At 41.2% G+C, this 22,277-nt stretch overlaps 1 protein-coding gene across 1 annotated transcript; it reads right to left on the bottom strand.

Annotated features, from left to right (window-relative positions):
- Window positions 1–15,533: 15,533 nt before the first annotated feature.
- On the bottom strand, window positions 15,534–21,683 carry LOC306713921 (peroxisomal succinyl-coenzyme A thioesterase-like). The gene is made up of 11 exons (XM_079183769.1): window positions 21,523–21,683; window positions 19,843–20,048; window positions 19,566–19,665; window positions 18,986–19,176; window positions 18,705–18,868; window positions 18,282–18,401; window positions 18,061–18,143; window positions 17,880–17,973; window positions 17,011–17,091; window positions 16,042–16,183; window positions 15,534–15,706 (listed from the first exon to the last, which is right to left on the bottom strand). The coding sequence occupies exons 2-11, from the start codon at window positions 20,033–20,035 to the stop codon at window positions 15,576–15,578; spliced, it is 1,299 nt and encodes a 432-aa protein (XP_079039895.1). The 5' UTR covers window positions 20,036–20,048; window positions 21,523–21,683; the 3' UTR covers window positions 15,534–15,575.
- Window positions 21,684–22,277: the final 594 nt, after the last annotated feature.

The raw sequence follows: 22,277 nt of genomic DNA on the forward strand, positions 1-22,277 counted from the left end.
ACATCTTTCCATGCTCTTCATACATTAGACTCTAACACTGAAAAGAGAAATCTCCTAGACACAAAGAGAGACAGGGCCAGTGTTCTCACCACTCACACAGCTACAGACAACGCAAACCAAAGGTCGGATCAGAGACAAGTTAAAACGCCCTGTATTCTCTGTAAAGATAATAGACACCAGCTACATACATGTCCCAAGTTCATGGAAATGTTGTTGGTAGAGCGACGGAACTACGTAAGGGAGAATAAACTTTGCTATGGATGCCTGAAAACTACTCAGATGCTATCTGAGACTAGCATACATTTCTTTAATGGTAATTTGATTCGTCCGCATATACCAGGTGCGTATGTGGACATGTGTTGTCAATTCATCAGAAGAAAAGACACAAGGTCACCTGTGAACATGTGATAATGTTAATTTAATAAAACATGATCTCTTCACACAACGCCTTGTCTTCCTGCACTGATTCGTGGGCGATGCGTGCTGTCGTACGCGTTCACATCTTGGCTTTAAGAGTCTGGCTGGAGTACAGATGCTGCTGCAGAAAAGCCAAGATCTTATTCCAGGAGTCCTCCTGAGCGTCTGAATGGGGTTTGGTTTGTCCTCCCCAAAGCACTATCGCTGAAACACACAATGAAGATCAGAAAACCTCAATTTAACACAGCTGGAGGGTTTTTTATTGGATAGTTGCATTGTAAAATATAGGACCGTTTTTAACGAACGGAGTAAAGTATTTTATATTAAATTATAAAATAGCTATAACTTTGATTCTGTCTAGGCCAGATGAACAGACTTTATTTTTTTATTTTATTGAATCAGATATTGCTTGTGTGCAACATCTGATTCAATAAAATATAACTTTTATACAACACAGAATCAGTTATCATATATTACACACACCAAGTGTGAAACATCTGATACAATAAAATATAACTTTTATACAACACAGAATCAGTTATCATATATTGCACACACCAAGTGTGCAACATCTGATTCAATAAAATATAACTTTTATACAACACAGAATCAGTTATCATATATTGCACACACCAAGTGTGCAACATCTGATTCAATAAAATATAACTTAAGTTAACTGCGTTTGTTTGACTCAGTGCCCCATCAGTTATAATATGCTTATATATTATTTTTTGTACAACTTGTTTTTATGAAGATGGATTTTTGTTTGGTTTTATATTTTATATTTGATAGGAAATATTGTTACGTCCAATGTTGCTCTGGGGACATATTTAGCCGGTGCCAGTGTTGCCAATTTGGCGACTTTCTCGCTAAATCCGGCGACTTTCCAAACCCTCTGGGGATGTTGCACACACCAAGTGTGCAACAGCTGATTCAATAAAATATAACTTTTATACAACACAGAATCAGTTATCATATATTACACACACCAAGTGTGCAACATCTGATTCAATAAAATATAACTTAAGTTAACTGCGTTTGTTTGACTCAGTGCCCCATCAGTTATAATATGCTTATATATTATTTTTTGTACAACTTGTTTTTATGAAGATGGATTTTTGTTTGGTTTTATATTTTATATTTGATAGGAAATATTGTTACGTCCAATGTTGCTCTGGGGACATATTTAGCCGGTGCCAGTGTTGCCAATTTGGCGACTTTCTCGCTAAATCCGGCGACTTTCCAAACCCTCTGGGGATGTTGCACACACCAAGTGTGCAACAGCTGATTCAATAAAATATAACTTTTATACAACACAGAATCAGTTATCATATATTGCACACACCAAGTGTGCAACATCTGATTCAATAAAATATAACTTAACAAGTTAACTGCGTTTGTTTGACTCAGTGCCCCATCAGTTATAATATGCTTATATATTATTATTTGTACAACTTGTTTTTATGAAGATGGATTTTTGTTTGGTTTTATATTTTATATTTGATAGGAACTATTGTTACGTCCAATGTTGCTCTGGGGACATATTTAGCCGGTGCCAGTGTTGCCAATTTGGCGACTTTCTCGCTAAATCCGGCGACTTTCCAAACCCTCTGGGGATGTTGCACACACCAAGTGTGCAACAGCTGATTCAATAAAATATAACTTTTATACAACACAGAATCAGTTATCATATATTACACACACCAAGTGTGCAACAGCTGATTCAATAAAATATAACTTTTATACAACACAGAATCAGTTATCATATATTACACACACCAAGTGTGCAACAGCTGATTCAATAAAATATAACTTTTATACAACAGAATCAGTTATCATATATTACACACACCAAGTGTGCAACACCTGATTCAATAAAATATAACTTTTATACAACAGAATCAGTTATCCACCAAGTGTGCAACAACTTTTATACAACACATAGAATCAGTTATCATATATTACACACACCAAGTGTGCAACAGCTGATTCAATAAAATATAACTTTTATACAACAGAATCAGTTATCATATATTACACCCACCAAGTGTGCAACATCTGATTCAATAAAATATAACTTTTATACAACAGAATCAGTTATCATATATTACACACACCAAGTGTGCAACAGCTGATTCAATAAAATATAACTTTTATACAACACATAGAATCAGTTATTGGATATTACACACACCAAGTGTGCAACACCAACACTATTTCTACGCCTGCAGATGTTAGAGGTGGCTTTGAGCTGGTGAAAGAGACTGAGCCTTCCTTCTCTCACAAATGTTTTTTTCTTCAGTGATTTAGTGAATGAAGTTGATATTCACTGAATCTAGGAAGAACCGGAGACCCCGGAGAAAACCTTACCTTACCTTCAGCTATATAACTTCAACATTATTTCCTGCAGATGTTGGAGATACCTTTGCACACAGACGAGAAGAATTTGTAGATGGTGCTGCGCTCTTTGGGTAGCGTCATCAGGTGATCTTTGACAGAGGAGGCAATGCAGTTCCCAAGTTCTGGTTCCTCTAATCTCATGGACAGCATCACCATTCTTACACTGCCCCACTTCTTACAAAGGTCCTGGAAAATGGCCTTGTGAAGTTTTTTAAACGTTTTGGGATCAAAATCGACCTCCTGGACATTGATCCACGTTTTTTCAAACAGACGCATAGTGATGTCCTCAAAGTTTGTACAAAAGTTCGTGTTCACTTTTGCTTTCTTAAATATCCGCAAAACCAGCTTCGTCAAGAATACCTTAACTGCCATTTTCCTTTCTTCTTCCTGTGGTGTTGCACCTCGCGAGGGTTCAGCACGTGTTTCCTCACATACTGAGTCAGCAGTTGCTGAAGCAACGTCGTCCGAGATGCTGTTGGGCAGCACCGGAAGGGGTGAAAGAGACTCAGTGCCCCATCGCTCACTTGTTGAGTGAGGAGTTGTTATAGCTACGTCATCCTCGGGGCTGTTGGGCGGCACCTGAAGGGGTGGAGGAGACTCAGGAGTTGTTGAAGCTCCGTAGTCCTCGTCGTCCTCGTTGCTGTCGACCAACGACGAGCTTGACGTGAGACAAACAGGTTTGGGGTGTAACAGCTGCTCAAGAGAGGGCCATCCTTCAATGAAGTCGTCATCGACCTCACGGCCCCATCTCTCACCTGTAAGATGCACAGGTTTGGGGTGTAACAGCTGCTCAAGAGAGGGCCATCCTTCAATGAAGTCGTCATCGACCTCACGGCCCCATCTCTCACTTGTCGAGTCAGAAGTTGTACCTTCGTTGCTCTCAAGGCTGATGGGTGGCACCTGAAGGGGTGGAGGAGACTCAGGAGTTGTTGAAGCTCCGTAGTCCTCGTCATCCGCGTCGTTCTCGTTGCTGTCGACCAACGACGGACTTGACGTACGATGCACAGGTTTGGGGTTCAACAGCTGCTCAAGAGAGTCCCATCCTTCAATGTAGTCGTCATCGACCACATGGCCCCATCTCTTACCTTTTGAGTCAGCAGTTGTTGAAGCTACCACGTCCTCTTTGCTGTCGACCGACGACTGGCTTGGTGTGGAAGAATCATGATACATTTCATGTGTGTCAATCCTGATATTCATCTGTTCTAGGAAAGTCCATATATTATTGAGCATCTCAGTGTACTTGTCAGCGTGTGACTGACTAAAATATGCTCTGTGTGCTAATTTATATGGGCGGATCTTGGGCGCCACTCCATCTGTAAAGTCACTGGAGAGGTAATCCTTCACTTCCTCTGTGAAGATACATCTGGCAACGTCTGTGCAATACTCATTCTTCTCTTGATCTATGAATGACATAATTTTAACAGAATCGCTATGGGATTTCATCCCTAGTGGACATAACTTCTCATAGTTCTGCTGGTCTTTAAGAACCAGCCAGAGAAATGTTTTTGCCACAGCTGACAGCTCATGAGGAATTTCCTTCCTTATGAGTCTCCGCTCAATGTCTTTCTGCTCCTCAATAAAACCAGACAGCATGTGACAAATTCGTCTTATTATAATTTTCAATTTTCTGATCTGCCACACCATGGGTGTTGACGTTACATCTTTAATGAAAGATGTTCCAGGTCTTATTTTATCTCCTACATCTCCCAACGTATCCCCTTCGAACCAGCTCTCCATCATTTGCCCGAAAGTCACACATTTTTGGATCAGAGCAGAATGCATCTCGATCTCTCGCAAATTGTCTCGTTTGGATATGACCTCCAGTTCCCTGATTAGAGCTATTTGGTTTACTGGAAATCCGTCGTAGTACACGACTTTGTTCTTTAGAAACAGCGCAATCGCCCGATAGATTTCACAATGTACCAACCGATATTCAAATGTTGATACTCTAGCATCTATATATGCCATAAGCTCGCGCACCTCAAGAAGTAATTTTTCAAAAGGATTGTAAAAAACTCGCTCTTCATCTAGTCCATGGACAGGGCTGAAACACAATCCTTGGATCTGATCCACCAATCTCTTTAAATTGAATGTACCCATGGCTATATTACTCTGGTTGAACCTGTATCTACTCTTCACTGAACCTCGGGAACTAATGTGAAGTCCAAGCCCGTAATCACACGTCCTTACAAATGCGATGAAAGGCACGTGACGTCACAAAGGCAACCTCTCAGCTGACGGAACGTCGTCACAAAGGCAAAGAGAAGGCACGTGACCGGCGTTGCCGTTGCCGAGCAACAGGTGGTACCTCCTTTCTGAAGTAGTTAAGGCTCCGCAAGGCCTCAAACATCATGTCAATAAACTTCAATGTTGTCTTTCAGTCCGTTGTGTTGCTGCAGCGCTGTCGCCCCCTGCTGGCCTGCCTGCAGTACAACAACCAGCTGGCCCAGCACCTCCGATCCCACTTCAGAGAGGAGTTCAGGTTTGCACGAGTAAAAAGTCAGATTAAAAAGCAAAGTTTGCCAACGATGAAACCCTTCACCAACCCAGCGTCAATGCCAGCATTTCATCAACAGTCACAAGCTGAATAATGTCAGCAGCCTTTCAGTGGTTTAAGTCATACAGAATAGTTTCTGGGGCTATATGTATACAAATAACTGCTCATTATTTGTCGTAAAGCTACGAATGCTATCTGAGACTAGCATACATTTCTTTAATGGTAATTTGATTCGTCCGCATATACCAGGTGCGTATGTGGACATGTGTTGTCAATTCACCAGAAGAAAAGACACAAGGTCACCTGTGAACATGTGATAATGTTAATTTAATAAAACATGATCTCTTCACACAACGCCTTGTCTTCCTGCACTGATTCGTGGGCGAAGCGTGCTGTCGTACGCGTTCACATCTTGGCTTTAAGAGTCTGGCTGGAGTACAGATGCTGCTGCAGAAAAGCCAAGATCTTATTCCAGGAGTCCTCCTGAGCGTCTGAATGGGGTTTGGTTTGTCCTCCCCAAAGCAATATCGCTGAAACACACAATGAAGATCAGAAAACCTCAATTTAACACAGCTGGAGGGTTTTTTATTGGATAGTTGCATTGTAAAATATAGGACCGTTTTTAACGAACGGAGTAAAGTATTTTATATTAAATTATAAAATAGCTATAACTTTGATTCTGTCTAGGCCAGATGAACAGACTTTATTTTTTTATTTTATTGAATCAGATATTGCTTGTGTGCAACATCTGATTCAATAAAATATAACTTTTATACAACACAGAATCAGTTATCATATATTGCACACACCAAGTGTGCAACATCTGATTCAATAAAATATAACTTAAGTTAACTGCGTTTGTTTGACTCAGTGCCCCATCAGTTATAATATGCTTATATATTATTTTTTGTACAACTTGTTTTTATGAAGATGGATTTTTGTTTGGTTTTATATTTTATATTTGATAGGAACTATTGTTACGTCCAATGTTGCTCTGGGGACATATTTAGCCGGTGCCAGTGTTGCCAATTTGGCGACTTTCTCGCTAAATCCGGCGACTTTCCAAACCCTCTGGGGATGTTGCACACACCAAGTGTGCAACAGCTGATTCAATAAAATATAACTTTTATACAACACAGAATCAGTTATCATATATTGCACACACCAAGTGTGCAACATCTGATTCAATAAAATATAACTTAAGTTAACTGCGTTTGTTTGACTCAGTGCCCCATCAGTTATAATATGCTTATATATTATTTTTTGTACAACTTGTTTTTATGAAGATGGATTTTTGTTTGGTTTTATATTTTATATTTGATAGGAACTATTGTTACGTCCAATGTTGCTCTGGGGACATATTTAGCCGGTGCCAGTGTTGCCAATTTGGCGACTTTCTCGCTAAATCCGGCGACTTTCCAAACCCTCTGGGGATATTGCACACACCAAGTGTGCAACAGCTGATTCAATAAAATATAACTTTTATACAACACATAGAATCAGTTATCATATATTACACACACCAAGTGTGCAACATCTGATTCAATAAAATATAACTTTTATACAACACAGAATCAGTTATCATATATTACACACACCAAGTGTGCAACAGCTGATTCAATAAAATATAACTTTTATACAACACAGAATCAGTTATCATATATTACACACACCAAGTGTGCAACAGCTGATTCAATAAAATATAACTTTTATACAACAGAATCAGTTATCATATATTACACACACCAAGTGTGCAACATCTGATTCAATAAAATATAACTTTTATACAACACAGAATCAGTTATCATATATTACACACACCAAGTGTGCAACAGCTGATTCAATAAAATATAACTTTTATACAACAGAATCAGTTATCATATATTACACACACCAAGTGTGCAACACCTGATTCAAAAAAATATAACTTTTATACAACAGAATCAGTTATCCACCAAGTGTGCAACAACTTTTATACAACACATAGAATCAGTTATCATATATTACACCCACCAAGTGTGCAACAGCTGATTCAATAAAATATAACTTTTATACAACAGAATCAGTTATCATATATTACACCCACCAAGTGTGCAACATCTGATTCAATAAAATATAACTTTTATACAACAGAATCAGTTATCATATATTACACACACCAAGTGTGCAACAGCTGATTCAATAAAATATAACTTTTATACAACACATAGAATCAGTTATTGGATATTACACACACCAAGTGTGCAACACCAACACCATTTCTACGCCTGCAGATGTTAGAGGTGGCTTTGAGCTGGTGAAAGAGACTGAGCCTTCCTTCTCTCACAAATGTTTTTTTCTTCAGTGATTTAGTGAATGAAGTTGATATTCACTGAATCTAGGAAGAACCGGAGACCCCGGAGAAAACCTTACCTTACCTTCAGCTATATAACTTCAACATTATTTCCTGCAGATGTTGGAGATACCTTTGCACACAGACGAGAAGAATTTGTAGATGGTGCTGCGCTCTTTGGGTAGCGTCATCAGGTGATCTTTGACAGAGGAGGCAATGCAGTTCCCAAGTTCTGGTTCCTCTAATCTCATGGACAGCATCACCATTCTTACACTGCCCCACTTCTTACAAAGGTCCTGGAAAATGGCCTTGTGAAGTTTTTTAAACGTTTTGGGATCAAAATCGACCTCCTGGACATTGATCCACGTTTTTTCAAACAGACGCATAGTGATGTCCTCAAAGTTTGTACAAAAGTTCGTGTTCACTTTTGCTTTCTTAAATATCCGCAAAACCAGCTTCGTCACGAATACCTTAACTGCCATTTTCCTTTCTTCTTCCTGTGGTGTTGCACCTCGCGAGGGTTCAGCACGTGTTTCCTCACATACTGAGTCAGCAGTTGCTGAAGCAACGTCGTCCGAGATGCTGTTGGGCAGCACCGGAAGGGGTGAAAGAGACTCAGTGCCCCATCGCTCACTTGTTGAGTGAGGAGTTGTTATAGCTACGTCATCCTCGGGGCTGTTGGGCGGCACCTGAAGGGGTGGAGGAGACTCAGGAGTTGTTGAAGCTCCGTAGTCCTCGTCGTCCTCGTTGCTGTCGACCAACGACGAGCTTGACGTGAGACAAACAGGTTTGGGGTGTAACAGCTGCTCAAGAGAGGGCCATCCTTCAATGAAGTCGTCATCGACCTCACGGCCCCATCTCTCACCTGTAAGATGCACAGGTTTGGGGTGTAACAGCTGCTCAAGAGAGGGCCATCCTTCAATGAAGTCGTCATCGACCTCACGGCCCCATCTCTCACTTGTCGAGTCAGAAGTTGTACCTTCGTTGCTCTCAAGGCTGATGGGTGGCACCTGAAGGGGTGGAGGAGACTCAGGAGTTGTTGAAGCTCCGTAGTCCTCGTCATCCGCGTCGTTCTCGTTGCTGTCGACCAACGACGGACTTGACGTACGATGCACAGGTTTGGGGTTCAACAGCTGCTCAAGACAGTCCCATCCTTCAATGTAGTCGTCATCGACCACATGGCCCCATCTCTTACCTTTTGAGTCAGCAGTTGTTGAAGCTACCACGTCCTCTTTGCTGTCGACCGACGACTGGCTTGGTGTGGAAGAATCATGATACATTTCATGTGTGTCAATCCTGATATTCATCTGTTCTAGGAAAGTCCATATATTATTGAGCATCTCAGTGTACTTGTCAGCGTGTGACTGACTAAAATATGCTCTGTGTGCTAATTTATATGGGCGGATCTTGGGCGCCACTCCATCTGTAAAGTCACTGGAGAGGTAATCCTTCACTTCCTCTGTGAAGATACATCTGGCAACGTCTGTGCAATACTCATTCTTCTCTTGATCTATGAATGACATAATTTTAACAGAATCGCTATGGGATTTCATCCCTAGTGGACATAACTTCTCATAGTTCTGCTGGTCTTTAAGAACCAGCCAGAGAAATGTTTTTGCCACAGCTGACAGCTCATGAGGAATTTCCTTCCTTATGAGTCTCCGCTCAATGTCTTTCTGCTCCTCAATAAAACCAGACAGCATGTGACAAATTCGTCTTATTATAATTTTCAATTTTCTGATCTGCCACACCATGGGTGTTGACGTTACATCTTTAATGAAAGATGTTCCAGGTCTTATTTTATCTCCTACATCTTCCAACGTATCCCCTTCGAACCAGCTCTCCATCATTTGCCCGAAAGTCACACATTTTTGGATCAGAGCAGAATGCATCTCGATCTCTCGCAAATTGTCTCGTTTGGATATGACCTCCAGTTCCCTGATTAGAGCTATTTGGTTTACTGGAAATCCGTCGTAGTACACGACTTTGTTCTTTAGAAACAGTGCAATCGCCCGATAGATTTCACAATGTACCAACCGATATTCAAATGTTGATACTCTAGCATCTATATATGCCATAAGCTCGCGCACCTCAAGAAGTAATTTTTCAAAAGGATTGTAAAAAACTCGCTCTTCATCTAGTCCATGGACAGGGCTGAAACACAATCCTTGGATCTGATCCACCAATCTCTTTAAATTGAATGTACCCATGGCTATATTACTCTGGTTGAACCTGTATCTACTCTTCACTGAACCTCGGGAACTAATGTGAAGTCCAAGCCCGTAATCACACGTCCTTACAAATGCGATGAAAGGCACGTGACGTCACAAAGGCAACCTCTCAGCTGACGGAACGTCGTCACAAAGGCAAAGAGAAGGCACGTGACCGGCGTTGCCGTTGCCGAGCAACAGGTGGTACCTCCTTTCTGAAGTAGTTAAGGCCTCAAACATCATGTCAATAAACTTCAATGTTGTCTTTCAGTCCGTTGTGTTGCTGCAGCGCTGTCGCCCCCTGCTGGCCTGCCTGCAGTACAACAACCAGCTGGCCCAGCACCTCCGATCCCACTTCAGAGAGGAGTTCAGGTTTGCACGAGTAAAAAGTCAGATTAAAAAGCTTGTTTGCCAACGATGAAACCATTCACCAACCCAGCGTCAATGCCAGCATTTCATCAACAGTCACAAGCTGAACAATGTCAGCAGCCTTTCAGTGATTTAAGTCATACAGAATAGTTTCTGGGGCTATATGTATACAAATAACTGCTCATTATTTGTCGTAAAGCTACGAATGCTATCTGAGACTAGCATACATTTCTTTAATGGTAATTTGATTCGTCCGCATATACCAGGTGCGTATGTGGACATGTATTGTCAATTCACCAGAAGAAAAGACACAAGGTCACCTGTGAACATGTGATAATGTTAATTTAATAAAACATGATCTCGTCACACAACGCCTTGTCTTCCTGCACTGATTCGTGGGCGATGCGTGCTGTCGTACGCGTTCACATCTTGGCTTTAAGAGTCTGGCTGGAGTACAGATGCTGCTGCAGAAAAGCCAAGATCTTATTCCAGGAGTCCTCCTGAGCGTCTGAATGGGGTTTGGTTTGTCCTCCCCAAAGCAATATCGCTGAAACACACAATGAAGATCAGAAAACCTCAATTTAACACAGCTGGAGGGTTTTTTATTGGATAGTTGCATTGTAAAATATAGGACCGTTTTTAACGAACGGAGTAAAGTATTTTATATTAAATTATAAAATAGCTATAACTTTGATTCTGTCTAGGCCAGATGAACAGACTTTATTTTTTTATTTTATTGAATCAGATATTGCTTGTGTGCAACATCTGATTCAATAAAATATAACTTTTATACAACACAGAATCAGTTATCATATATTGCACACACCAAGTGTGCAACATCTGATTCAATAAAATATAACTTAAGTTAACTGCGTTTGTTTGACTCAGTGCCCCATCAGTTATAATATGCTTATATATTATTTTTTGTACAACTTGTTTTTATGAAGATGGATTTTTGTTTGGTTTTATATTTTATATTTGATAGGAACTATTGTTACGTCCAATGTTGCTCTGGGGACATATTTAGCCGGTGCCAGTGTTGCCAATTTGGCGACTTTCTCGCTAAATCCGGCGACTTTCCAAACCCTCTGGGGATATTGCACACACCAAGTGTGCAACAGCTGATTCAATAAAATATAACTTTTATACAACACAGAATCAGTTATCATATATTGCACACACCAAGTGTGCAACATCTGATTCAATAAAATATAACTTAAGTTAACTGCGTTTGTTTGACTCAGTGCCCCATCAGTTATAATATGCTTATATATTATTTTTTGTACAACTTGTTTTTATGAAGATGGATTTTTGTTTGGTTTTATATTTTATATTTGATAGGAACTATTGTTACGTCCAATGTTGCTCTGGGGACATATTTAGCCGGTGCCAGTGTTGCCAATTTGGCGACTTTCTCGCTAAATCCGGCGACTTTCCAAACCCTCTGGGGATATTGCACACACCAAGTGTGCAACAGCTGATTCAATAAAATATAACTTTTATACAACACATAGAATCAGTTATCATATATTACACACACCAAGTGTGCAACATCTGATTCAATAAAATATAACTTTTATACAACACAGAATCAGTTATCATATATTACACACACCAAGTGTGCAACAGCTGATTCAATAAAATATAACTTTTATACAACACAGAATCAGTTATCATATATTACACACACCAAGTGTGCAACAGCTGATTCAATAAAATATAACTTTTATACAACAGAATCAGTTATCATATATTACACACACCAAGTGTGCAACATCTGATTCAATAAAATATAACTTTTATACAACACAGAATCAGTTATCATATATTACACACACCAAGTGTGCAACAGCTGATTCAATAAAATATAACTTTTATACAACAGAATCAGTTATCATATATTACACACACCAAGTGTGCAACACCTGATTCAATAAAATATAACTTTTATACAACAGAATCAGTTATCCACCAAGTGTGCAACAACTTTTATACAACACATAGAATCAGTTATCATATATTACACCCACCAAGTGTGCAACAGCTGATTCAATAAAATATAACTTTTATACAACAGAATCAGTTATCATATATTACACCCACCAAGTGTGCAACATCTGATTCAATAAAATATAACTTTTATACAACAGAATCAGTTATCATATATTACACACACCAAGTGTGCAACAGCTGATTCAATAAAATATAACTTTTATACAACACATAGAATCAGTTATTGGATATTACACACACCAAGTGTGCAACACCAACACCATTTCTACGCCTGCAGATGTTAGAGGTGGCTTTGAGCTGGTGAAAGAGACTGAGCCTTCCTTCTCTCACAAATGTTTTTTTCTTCAGTGATTTAGTGAATGAAGTTGATATTCACTGAATCTAGGAAGAACCGGAGACCCCGGAGAAAACCTTACCTTACCTTCAGCTATATAACTTCAACATTATTTCCTGCAGATGTTGGAGATACCTTTGCACACAGACGAGAAGAATTTGTAGATGGTGCTGCGCTCTTTGGGTAGCGTCATCAGGTGATCTTTGACAGAGGAGGCAATGCAGTTCCCAAGTTCTGGTTCCTCTAATCTCATGGACAGCATCACCATTCTTACACTGCCCCACTTCTTACAAAGGTCCTGGAAAATGGCCTTGTGAAGTTTTTTAAACGTTTTGGGATCAAAATCGACCTCCTGGACATTGATCCACGTTTTTTCAAACAGACGCATAGTGATGTCCTCAAAGTTTGTACAAAAGTTCGTGTTCACTTTTGCTTTCTTAAATATCCGCAAAACCAGCTTCGTCACGAATACCTTAACTGCCATTTTCCTTTCTTCTTCCTGTGGTGTTGCACCTCGCGAGGGTTCAGCACGTGTTTCCTCACATACTGAGTCAGCAGTTGCTGAAGCAACGTCGTCCGAGATGCTGTTGGGCAGCACCGGAAGGGGTGAAAGAGACTCAGTGCCCCATCGCTCACTTGTTGAGTGAGGAGTTGTTATAGCTACGTCATCCTCGGGGCTGTTGGGCGGCACCTGAAGGGGTGGAGGAGACTCAGGAGTTGTTGAAGCTCCGTAGTCCTCGTCGTCCTCGTTGCTGTCGACCAACGACGAGCTTGACGTGAGACAAACAGGTTTGGGGTGTAACAGCTGCTCAAGAGAGGGCCATCCTTCAATGAAGTCGTCATCGACCTCACGGCCCCATCTCTCACCTGTAAGATGCACAGGTTTGGGGTGTAACAGCTGCTCAAGAGAGGGCCATCCTTCAATGAAGTCGTCATCGACCTCACGGCCCCATCTCTCACTTGTCGAGTCAGAAGTTGTACCTTCGTTGCTCTCAAGGCTGATGGGTGGCACCTGAAGGGGTGGAGGAGACTCAGGAGTTGTTGAAGCTCCGTAGTCCTCGTCATCCGCGTCGTTCTCGTTGCTGTCGACCAACGACGGACTTGACGTACGATGCACAGGTTTGGGGTTCAACAGCTGCTCAAGAGAGTCCCATCCTTCAATGTAGTCGTCATCGACCACATGGCCCCATCTCTTACCTTTTGAGTCAGCAGTTGTTGAAGCTACCACGTCCTCTTTGCTGTCGACCGACGACTGGCTTGGTGTGGAAGAATCATGATACATTTCATGTGTGTCAATCCTGATATTCATCTGTTCTAGGAAAGTCCATATATTATTGAGCATCTCAGTGTACTTGTCAGCGTGTGACTGACTAAAATATGCTCTGTGTGCTAATTTATATGGGCGGATCTTGGGCGCCACTCCATCTGTAAAGTCACTGGAGAGGTAATCCTTCACTTCCTCTGTGAAGATACATCTGGCAACGTCTGTGCAATACTCATTCTTCTCTTGATCTATGAATGACATAATTTTAACAGAATCGCTATGGGATTTCATCCCTAGTGGACATAACTTCTCATAGTTCTGCTGGTCTTTAAGAACCAGCCAGAGAAATGTTTTTGCCACAGCTGACAGCTCATGAGGAATTTCCTTCCTTATGAGTCTCCGCTCAATGTCTTTCTGCTCCTCAATAAAACCAGACAGCATGTGACAAATTCGTCTTATTATAATTTTCAATTTTCTGATCTGCCACACCATGGGTGTTGACGTTACATCTTTAATGAAAGATGTTCCAGGTCTTATTTTATCTCCTACATCTCCCAACGTATCCCCTTCGAACCAGCTCTCCATCATTTGCCCGAAAGTCACACATTTTTGGATCAGAGCAGAATGCATCTCGATCTCTCGCAAATTGTCTCGTTTGGATATGACCTCCAGTTCCCTGATTAGAGCTATTTGGTTTACTGGAAATCCGTCGTAGTACACGACTTTGTTCTTTAGAAACAGCGCAATCGCCCGATAGATTTCACAATGTACCAACCGATATTCAAATGTTGATACTCTAGCATCTATATATGCCATAAGCTCGCGCACCTCAAGAAGTAATTTTTCAAAAGGATTGTAAAAAACTCGCTCTTCATCTAGTCCATGGACAGGGCTGAAACACAATCCTTGGATCTGATCCACCAATCTCTTTAAATTGAATGTACCCATGGCTATATTACTCTGGTTGAACCTGTATCTACTCTTCACTGAACCTCGGGAACTAATGTGAAGTCCAAGCCCGTAATCACACGTCCTTACAAATGCGATGAAAGGCACGTGACGTCACAAAGGCAACCTCTCAGCTGACGGAACGTCGTCACAAAGGCAAAGAGAAGGCACGTGACCGGCGTTGCCGTTGCCGAGCAACAGGTGGTACCTCCTTTCTGAAGTAGTTAAGGCCTCAAACATCATGTCAATAAACTTCAATGTTGTCTTTCAGTCCGTTGTGTTGCTGCAGCGCTGTCGCCCCCTGCTGGCCTGCCTGCAGTACAACAACCAGCTGGCCCAGCACCTCCGATCCCACTTCAGAGAGGAGTTCAGGTTTGCACGAGTAAAAAGTCAGATTAAAAAGCTTGTTTGCCAACGATGAAACCATTCACCAACCCAGCGTCAATGCCAGCATTTCATCAACAGTCACAAGCTGAACAATGTCAGCAGCCTTTCAGTGATTTAAGTCATACAGAATAGTTTCTGGGGCTATATGTATACAAATAACTGCTCATTATTTGTCGTAAAGCTACGAATGCTATCTGAGACTAGCATACATTTCTTTAATGGTAATTTGATTCGTCCGCATATACCAGGTGCGTATGTGGACATGTATTGTCAATTCACCAGAAGAAAAGACACAAGGTCACCTGTGAACATGTGATAATGTTAATTTAATAAAACATGATCTCGTCACACAACGCCTTGTCTTCCTGCACTGATTCGTGGGCGATGCGTGCTGTCGTACGCGTTCACATCTTGGCTTTGGCTTTAAGAGTCTGGCTGGAGTACAGATGCTGCTGCAGAAAAGCCAAGATCTTATTCCAGGAGTCCTCCTGAGCGTCTGAATGGGGTTTGGTTTGTCCTCCCCAAAGCAATATCGCTGAAACACACAATGAAGATCAGAAAACCTCAATTTAACACAGCTGGAGGGTTTTTTATTGGATACGTAAGGCAGAATAAAGTACATCGACGTCCAGCTTTCTTAAATAAAATAAAATCAATAAATGTTATTAGCAGTCAAGCTCTAGTTCATTTGTACTCTGGAACCAGTTACATTGTAAAATATAGGACCGTTTTTTAACAAACGGAGTAAAGTATTTGGTTCTGTGATAGACGGTGAAGGGAACACATCTATGAATGTCTTCCATAACCCCGAAACCACCAAAACTAAAAGCTAAAAGCAGAGCCTGCAGACGTTAAATGAGCAGAACTCACCTTTCTCTTTCGTGCTGTCCTTTATGAACTTAGTGGCTCTGAAGTGAGGCGAGTAGGGCGGCTCGATCAGATGTCCAGCATCCAGGTATTCAATCCTGGTCAGCAGGTGCTCCTTCCCTGCTGCTCGCATCATTTTGGCCATCTGGGGTGGGGTCAAAGGTCAAATCAAAATGGCACCGACTGATTTCATGTCTGTGGAGCTCCAGCAGGTGAAAACCACTCAAGAGTTATGAGATCTGAGCCTTTATTGTTCAGTTCTCTGACGGACTGTCTCGACCAAACGGACTCATTTTAGGATCTGAACGAACGCTCCTTCACTTCTAGAGAAACGTTGTTAAGTTGAGCTATTGATTATTTTACTACCTATTAATCTGCTGATTGTTTTCTCAATTAATAGTTTATTTACTTTATTTATCAGTAAAACATTCTCAAACCTCATTTTACTAATTTTATTAAGTTAATACTAAAACATTGATCAAACAATCTCTTTGACAGCAAAGCTCATTCAACATTATAAATTACCAATCAAAGTACTCAAGGAAGTTCAAGCAAGAGAAAAACTTTAAAAGAATACACATTTAAATATTCAGCCAGATACAGAACTACAGCTTGCACAAACATCCTTTTTCATTTGTAGCTGTGCCGACATTTGATTTATTTTAACTTGCAATGAACAATAATACTCTTAAGATATACAAATCATTCCCACAGAGTGTACCTGGTGGTGTACATCCCCGTATGATACAGTGGATTCAAAGGTAAGTCAACAAGTTGCCGTCTTTAAATAGCTTGTTTTTGCAGATTCATCGATGCTCTTCTTCACTTTGCACAAAGTACCTGCTCTAGTATAAACTGCTCTTACATCTACTTCATCGTCAGGTGTGTGTGTGTGCGTGCGCGTGTGCGTGTGCGTGTGCGTGTGCGTGTGCGTGTGCGTGTGCGTGTGTGTGTGTGTGTGTGTGCACTCACGTCCTCAGCACACTCCACTGTGGGCCAGTTCTGATCATCACGGCCGTTCACCAACAACATTGGACAGTTTATTTTCCCCACCTCCAAGAGAATCAACCACAATACGTGTTTGTTAGAATAATAATAATTATTCTCACGACTCAACACAGAAATCATTTAGTTGTTTGGTGCAAAGTGGAACAACATAAATATATTTTACATTTTAGTACAATGCATTGACTATATCGTAAAGGGATGTAGTCACCGTAATGTCACTCCTTAACTTGTGGACTGCCGACATTTTGGCCGTCGCCATCTTGTCTTTTTTTGCAAACAGAAGTGACACGAGAGGGAGGAGCTAAGTACAACCGAACGCTAAATAAGACATTTTCAAAGGACCAGAAATGTTACAATTAACTTTCATTAACTGAAAACACACTGTGAGAGGGTTGTCTGTTTGACTCTAAATGGAGCATCATTGACTAAATGAACATCATGCAGTGTTGAAGAAGACTTGAAACTAGAGATTGAGACCATAAACTCATGTTTACAATGTTTACTGAGCTAATAAATCAAGAGAGAAGTAGAGTCATTTTCTCATAGACTTCTATACAACCAGAGGAGTCGCCCCCTGGTGGTCATTAGAGAGAATGCAGCTTTAAGACATGAAGCCTTGACTTCACTTCACAATGATTGAAGAACAGATAAGAAAGCCACGAAAATAGGGAGCCAAGACATATTTTAGTCCGATGTTGGATGTTAAAAAGTGAATTTGTTTACACTTTGAAACTTGCTGTGCCGTATGAGTCTTTAATGAAAGGCGGGTATCTGTTGAAACAAACCAATATATAATCTCATCCTCGTGTGTCAATAGTGTAACGTGTACTTACGTCCAATTTCTGCGAGAGATCATCGGGAATCGGTAGGACCATGTCTCGCCATATCTCATGGTTGTTCTCATCCACACGCATCTTGTGAGTATTCCTGCCATCACAAGTAATTAATTCACCATGATATCAGTCCAACTGTGTGTACTGGCTTCATGTTACTGACAGAATAACAGAAACCTACGAGACCAACGCTCGATAGAATCCTTTGAGGGTCGCCCCGCGTGGATAAACGTGGATGCCGCTGATACAAACACAACAACGAGGCTGGAACAAAACACAAAGATGCATTCTTAAATCTGGTTCTCTACTGTGTGCTATCGGGGCCAAAAGTTCTACAGGTTTTCAATTTCAAACCTGCAAACAAAAAAGCAATCTCCAACATATCTTGCATTCAGTACTTGCCTTGATAACGCTGCTCTCGGCTGCCAGATAATTGGTCACAATTGAGCCGAGTGAAAGACCAAAAATTCCGACTCTGTCTGGGATCACTTGAGGATGTTCACTGACGATATTAAACGCCGTCTGTGCAAAAGTAGAACAGGAACTTAAGAAACAATGAACCTTTTTAAAACGCTAATAAACGTAATAAGTAAAGTTTTAAATATTGGTGTCTGTTCATGGCCTAAAGATGACGATGCAAATGTAAATGTAAGATGTTTATGTGTCTAATATTAAGATGTCACAAACAGAACGGGCAGAAATGGTAAAATATTGGTTTCTGTGCCAAGAGGTTAATTGTTTCAATAAAAACGGGGCATAGTTTGGCCACACCAGCTTTATATATTGAAATATGAATAACTTAGTATATTAATAACAAACACAAACCTCAAAATAGTTAAACTCTATTTCGGCTGACTTCAGCTCACCGGCGGAGAAATATTCCAGCGCCAAAGAAACGTAACCGTGAGACGCCAGCAGAGCTGAGCGATACTCCAACAGCCCTCCACCTCCTCCCCAGATGTCCAACAGGCCGGGGAACGGTCCTGGACCTGAGGCACGGAGACACTGGATTTACTGATCATCAATTATCTAATCTAACTAAAACACTGATCTTTTAAGAGCAACACAAAGAAGATAAGAGGAGGACACATGTTTTTCAGGTGGACCTGGAGGTAGGAACAGCGTCCCTCGCACTCCTTTCTCTCTGACTTCCATCCTCCGGACTCCTGGACTCATGTACCATCTCTCTGTGAGCGCCGAGGCCAGAGGAGCCTGCTCCCTGAAGCCCTCCTCTACATGTCCACTGTAGACCGAGATGTTGACCAGCAGGGGGCTGCAGACGTTCATCTTTCTCAACCTTGACAGGTGAAGAGGTTGTGTTGTAGAGGTGTGTTAATGAGGCCCGAAGCCTCCAGCCTGCAGCAGAGATGAGCAGCTCACTTCATCAACACATGCTAGGTTTCACCTAACATGACACAGAAATATATATATTTCACCAGTTCACCCTGTGGATCCACACCCAAAGAATTAAAGCTGAGACCTTAAGGCACAAGCCTGTGTTCAAATCCCACGTCCTGTAGTCCCCCGTCTTTCCACAATGTCTTTGTTATCCATGATTTTGTTGTTCAGTGCAAAGAATTTATAACAGATCCAGTGCGAGGACAGAGAATCAATATGGTTTCATTAATCATTTCAGAGGAGAAGAAGAGGATTAATTGTGTTATTGACTTTAGGTGATAGTTTTACCTGAGGCCCTCGCGGCTGCCTGGGACAGGACGCATACTCCACAACAAACCCATGGCTTCTTTTCCCGTGTACGTTCCCCCAAAACTGAAATCCTCTGCAACTACAAACATTGTTTAAATGTCAACAAAACAAATATACAAAATTAGGGAAATGAAGTGCAGACATCTGAAGTGTTTTAGTGTTTAGCATGAAGCCACTTGTCCTCACGGTAGATTTAAAACACACTTTAAGATTTTAAAATAGTAGTTTTGAGGAGATAAAAAGGAAGAGAACCCACGAGACACGGTTCCTCTGTGATCGCTGATGTAGTGTCCGAAGGCCTCCCAGAAGTCCTTGTCCTCGGAGAGGTGGAGGGAGTGAAGTGTTACTGGAGAACCCGGAGGAAGATTCTGCACCGCCACCTTGAACGTCTCATCCACCAGAGCCCGAGAGGGGACAACGGAGACAACCGGAGGGACAGTGTGGGACATGGTGGACAATCGTCTGTGGAGAAATGCACAAGTTCACGTGACAAGGAGGAGGAACGTCCTCGGTCCTCACAGGCTGCGTGAACAAGTGAACTAAATATACATTTGGGAAGAGTACACAACAGACATGTGGTTTTAACAGAGCACATCTACGATAGAGCAGCACAGTGGGTTCTTGTTCCCATCATCCCTCACTCAAGGGCTGAGGTTCTACCCAGAAGCGAATGGTTCTGGGTAGAACCCTTCAGTGGGTCCACAATTGATGTTACAGGGCTGTCGGCCATCGTCCGTTATGAGCGTCGTCGTCACTCCCGCATTGCATTGTGGGATGTAAATACCGGCGTAGCGGGCAGTGTTTGCATGCTGTAATATTTCACTGGAGCTAGTATGCAATTTGAGTACTTTGGGTTTCATACTAAGAGTTTGGGACGTACTAGAAAATCTCACCTCCTGTTTTGGCGCACTAACTAGCATGTTAGTGCAGGATTTCATACGTGCCATCGGTTGTTCAAGGGTTCTTTAAAGGGTTCTTTAAAGGGTTCCATTAAGAACTCTTTACAGCCAAAAAACTGTTTTGGAAGAAAGAGTTCTTCAAGGATCGATGAAAGCATGAGTGACAACACAACCCCCAAAAACTGTGATTGTGAACAAAGACCCTGGACCATCTTAACAGTAACGTGAGCTCCAGAAGGAACTCTGATAATATAAAAGGGTTCTAATGAACTACGTCCAGACGAGGTATAACTTTAGATATCCTAAATGTTGGCTGCATTACAGTAAAGTGATGTAAAAGATAAATAAAACAAGAGGTTTAGACTCTGATAAACCTGCTGACAAAACAGAAAGACCAAAGACACAAAAAGGAAATGATTGTTTAGTTTGACGAATGTTATCTCAGGAGAGGTTGTCTTCGACTCTTTTCAAGGTTGAGACAGAACACAGCGTTCCTCCACACTGATTGTGGGTGTGATAGATTTGATAAGTTAATGATTTGATGATGTTTAACTCCCCAACTGCATATAAAATCAACTCCACATCAGAGATAACTATCTAATGTGATGATAACATGTCAGTCACAGGAGTTATTTAATGCAGAACCAGTACTTTTGATACTTCTATAAGTATAAATATATCAGTATATTTTGCTCATAAAACTTCTGTACTTTTTGAGTGCAGGACTTTTACTTTAATTCAAGTACTTTTTACATTAGTGTATTTTGTAATGTTGCCACTAGTGGAAGTCTTTAAGTTATATCATGCACCATGAGTATGTTTTCTCTTCATACTTTGCCTTCACTGCAACGTTTGGTTTTGTTTACTAAATCTAACCGTTTAAAGATATTTTATCTAAACCCAACTAAGTGGTTTTGTTGCGTAAAACTTTCGTTTTCTTGCATATTGTCCCGAAAAAAAGGTTTAGAGCAGTAGATAAACCTCGTGAGCATTTCACAAACTCAGTAATCATTAACAGTTTCACCAAAAGCACTCACAGAGTTTGAGGATCGTTGGCTGCAGGTCCACGGGGGGCTCAGGGAAATCCTCAAATGCCTGTGAGCTCTCTGGTGTAAACCCTTTATACACACATTCCTCGAGTGTGCACACCTTAAAGGGGACTTTGCACAGAAACATGCTCACCCAGTTGTAGACTACTTATCTCTACGACCGGTGTTACGGTTTAACCAGGGACCCTATGGCGACCTTCAAGCTGTATTCTGGTACACTTCTAGATGATCTGTTGATCTGGTTCCCTCTGCTGACTGTGTTTTACTTTTCCATGTATTTCTCCAATTCCTTCGTCCGGCGTCGTGGCACCTCCTCTGCCTGCAAGTTAATTTCCCACTCAATAATATCAGTTCGAATCCCGTATATACCTTTTAATGTATTTGTTTAACTGTGCTACAGAGTTCTTCTACGTAACACATGTTTCCACAAAACAGGCTCCAAAGATTATGTGTTTGTTTGTTTTTATACCAACTTTATTATTTCAAAGGAAGGGGAATTTGCTCCCTTTCTGTTTCAACACATAAACAACAAGCAAGCAACGTTTCAAACTCGAGTGGACTAGTTTCCTAAAAAGACGCTCCAACGTGGAATCCGGTATGTTTTGACCAAAGACTGTAAATGAGAAGGTTTGACACTGTATTGCAAAACTAAACAATGCGGCATTCACGAGGACAGCTACGTGTTCTCGTCTCGTTTATAACAGCTGCCGTAGCTACGACAACAACAGACGCATTCGGCTGAA

Source organism: Pholis gunnellus (genome assembly GCF_910591455.1).
Source record: "Pholis gunnellus genome assembly, chromosome: 22".
Lineage (NCBI taxonomy): Eukaryota > Metazoa > Chordata > Actinopteri > Perciformes > Pholidae > Pholis > Pholis gunnellus.

Bases quoted from the DNA above. Each gene is read 5' to 3' on its own strand.
- LOC306713921 (XM_079183769.1), bottom strand. From the start codon at position 20,035: ATGTCCCACACTGTCCCTCCGGTTGTCTCCGTTGTCCCCTCTCGGGCT. The intron at 19,177-19,565 runs GTAAAACTATCA...TCACCTGTCAAG, and splicing joins GGCAGCCGCGAGGGCCTCAG to GTTGAGAAAGATGAACGTCT. The intron at 17,092-17,879 runs GTAAGTACACGT...ATTCTCTTGGAG, and splicing joins ATCTCTCGCAGAAATTGGAC to GTGGGGAAAATAAACTGTCC.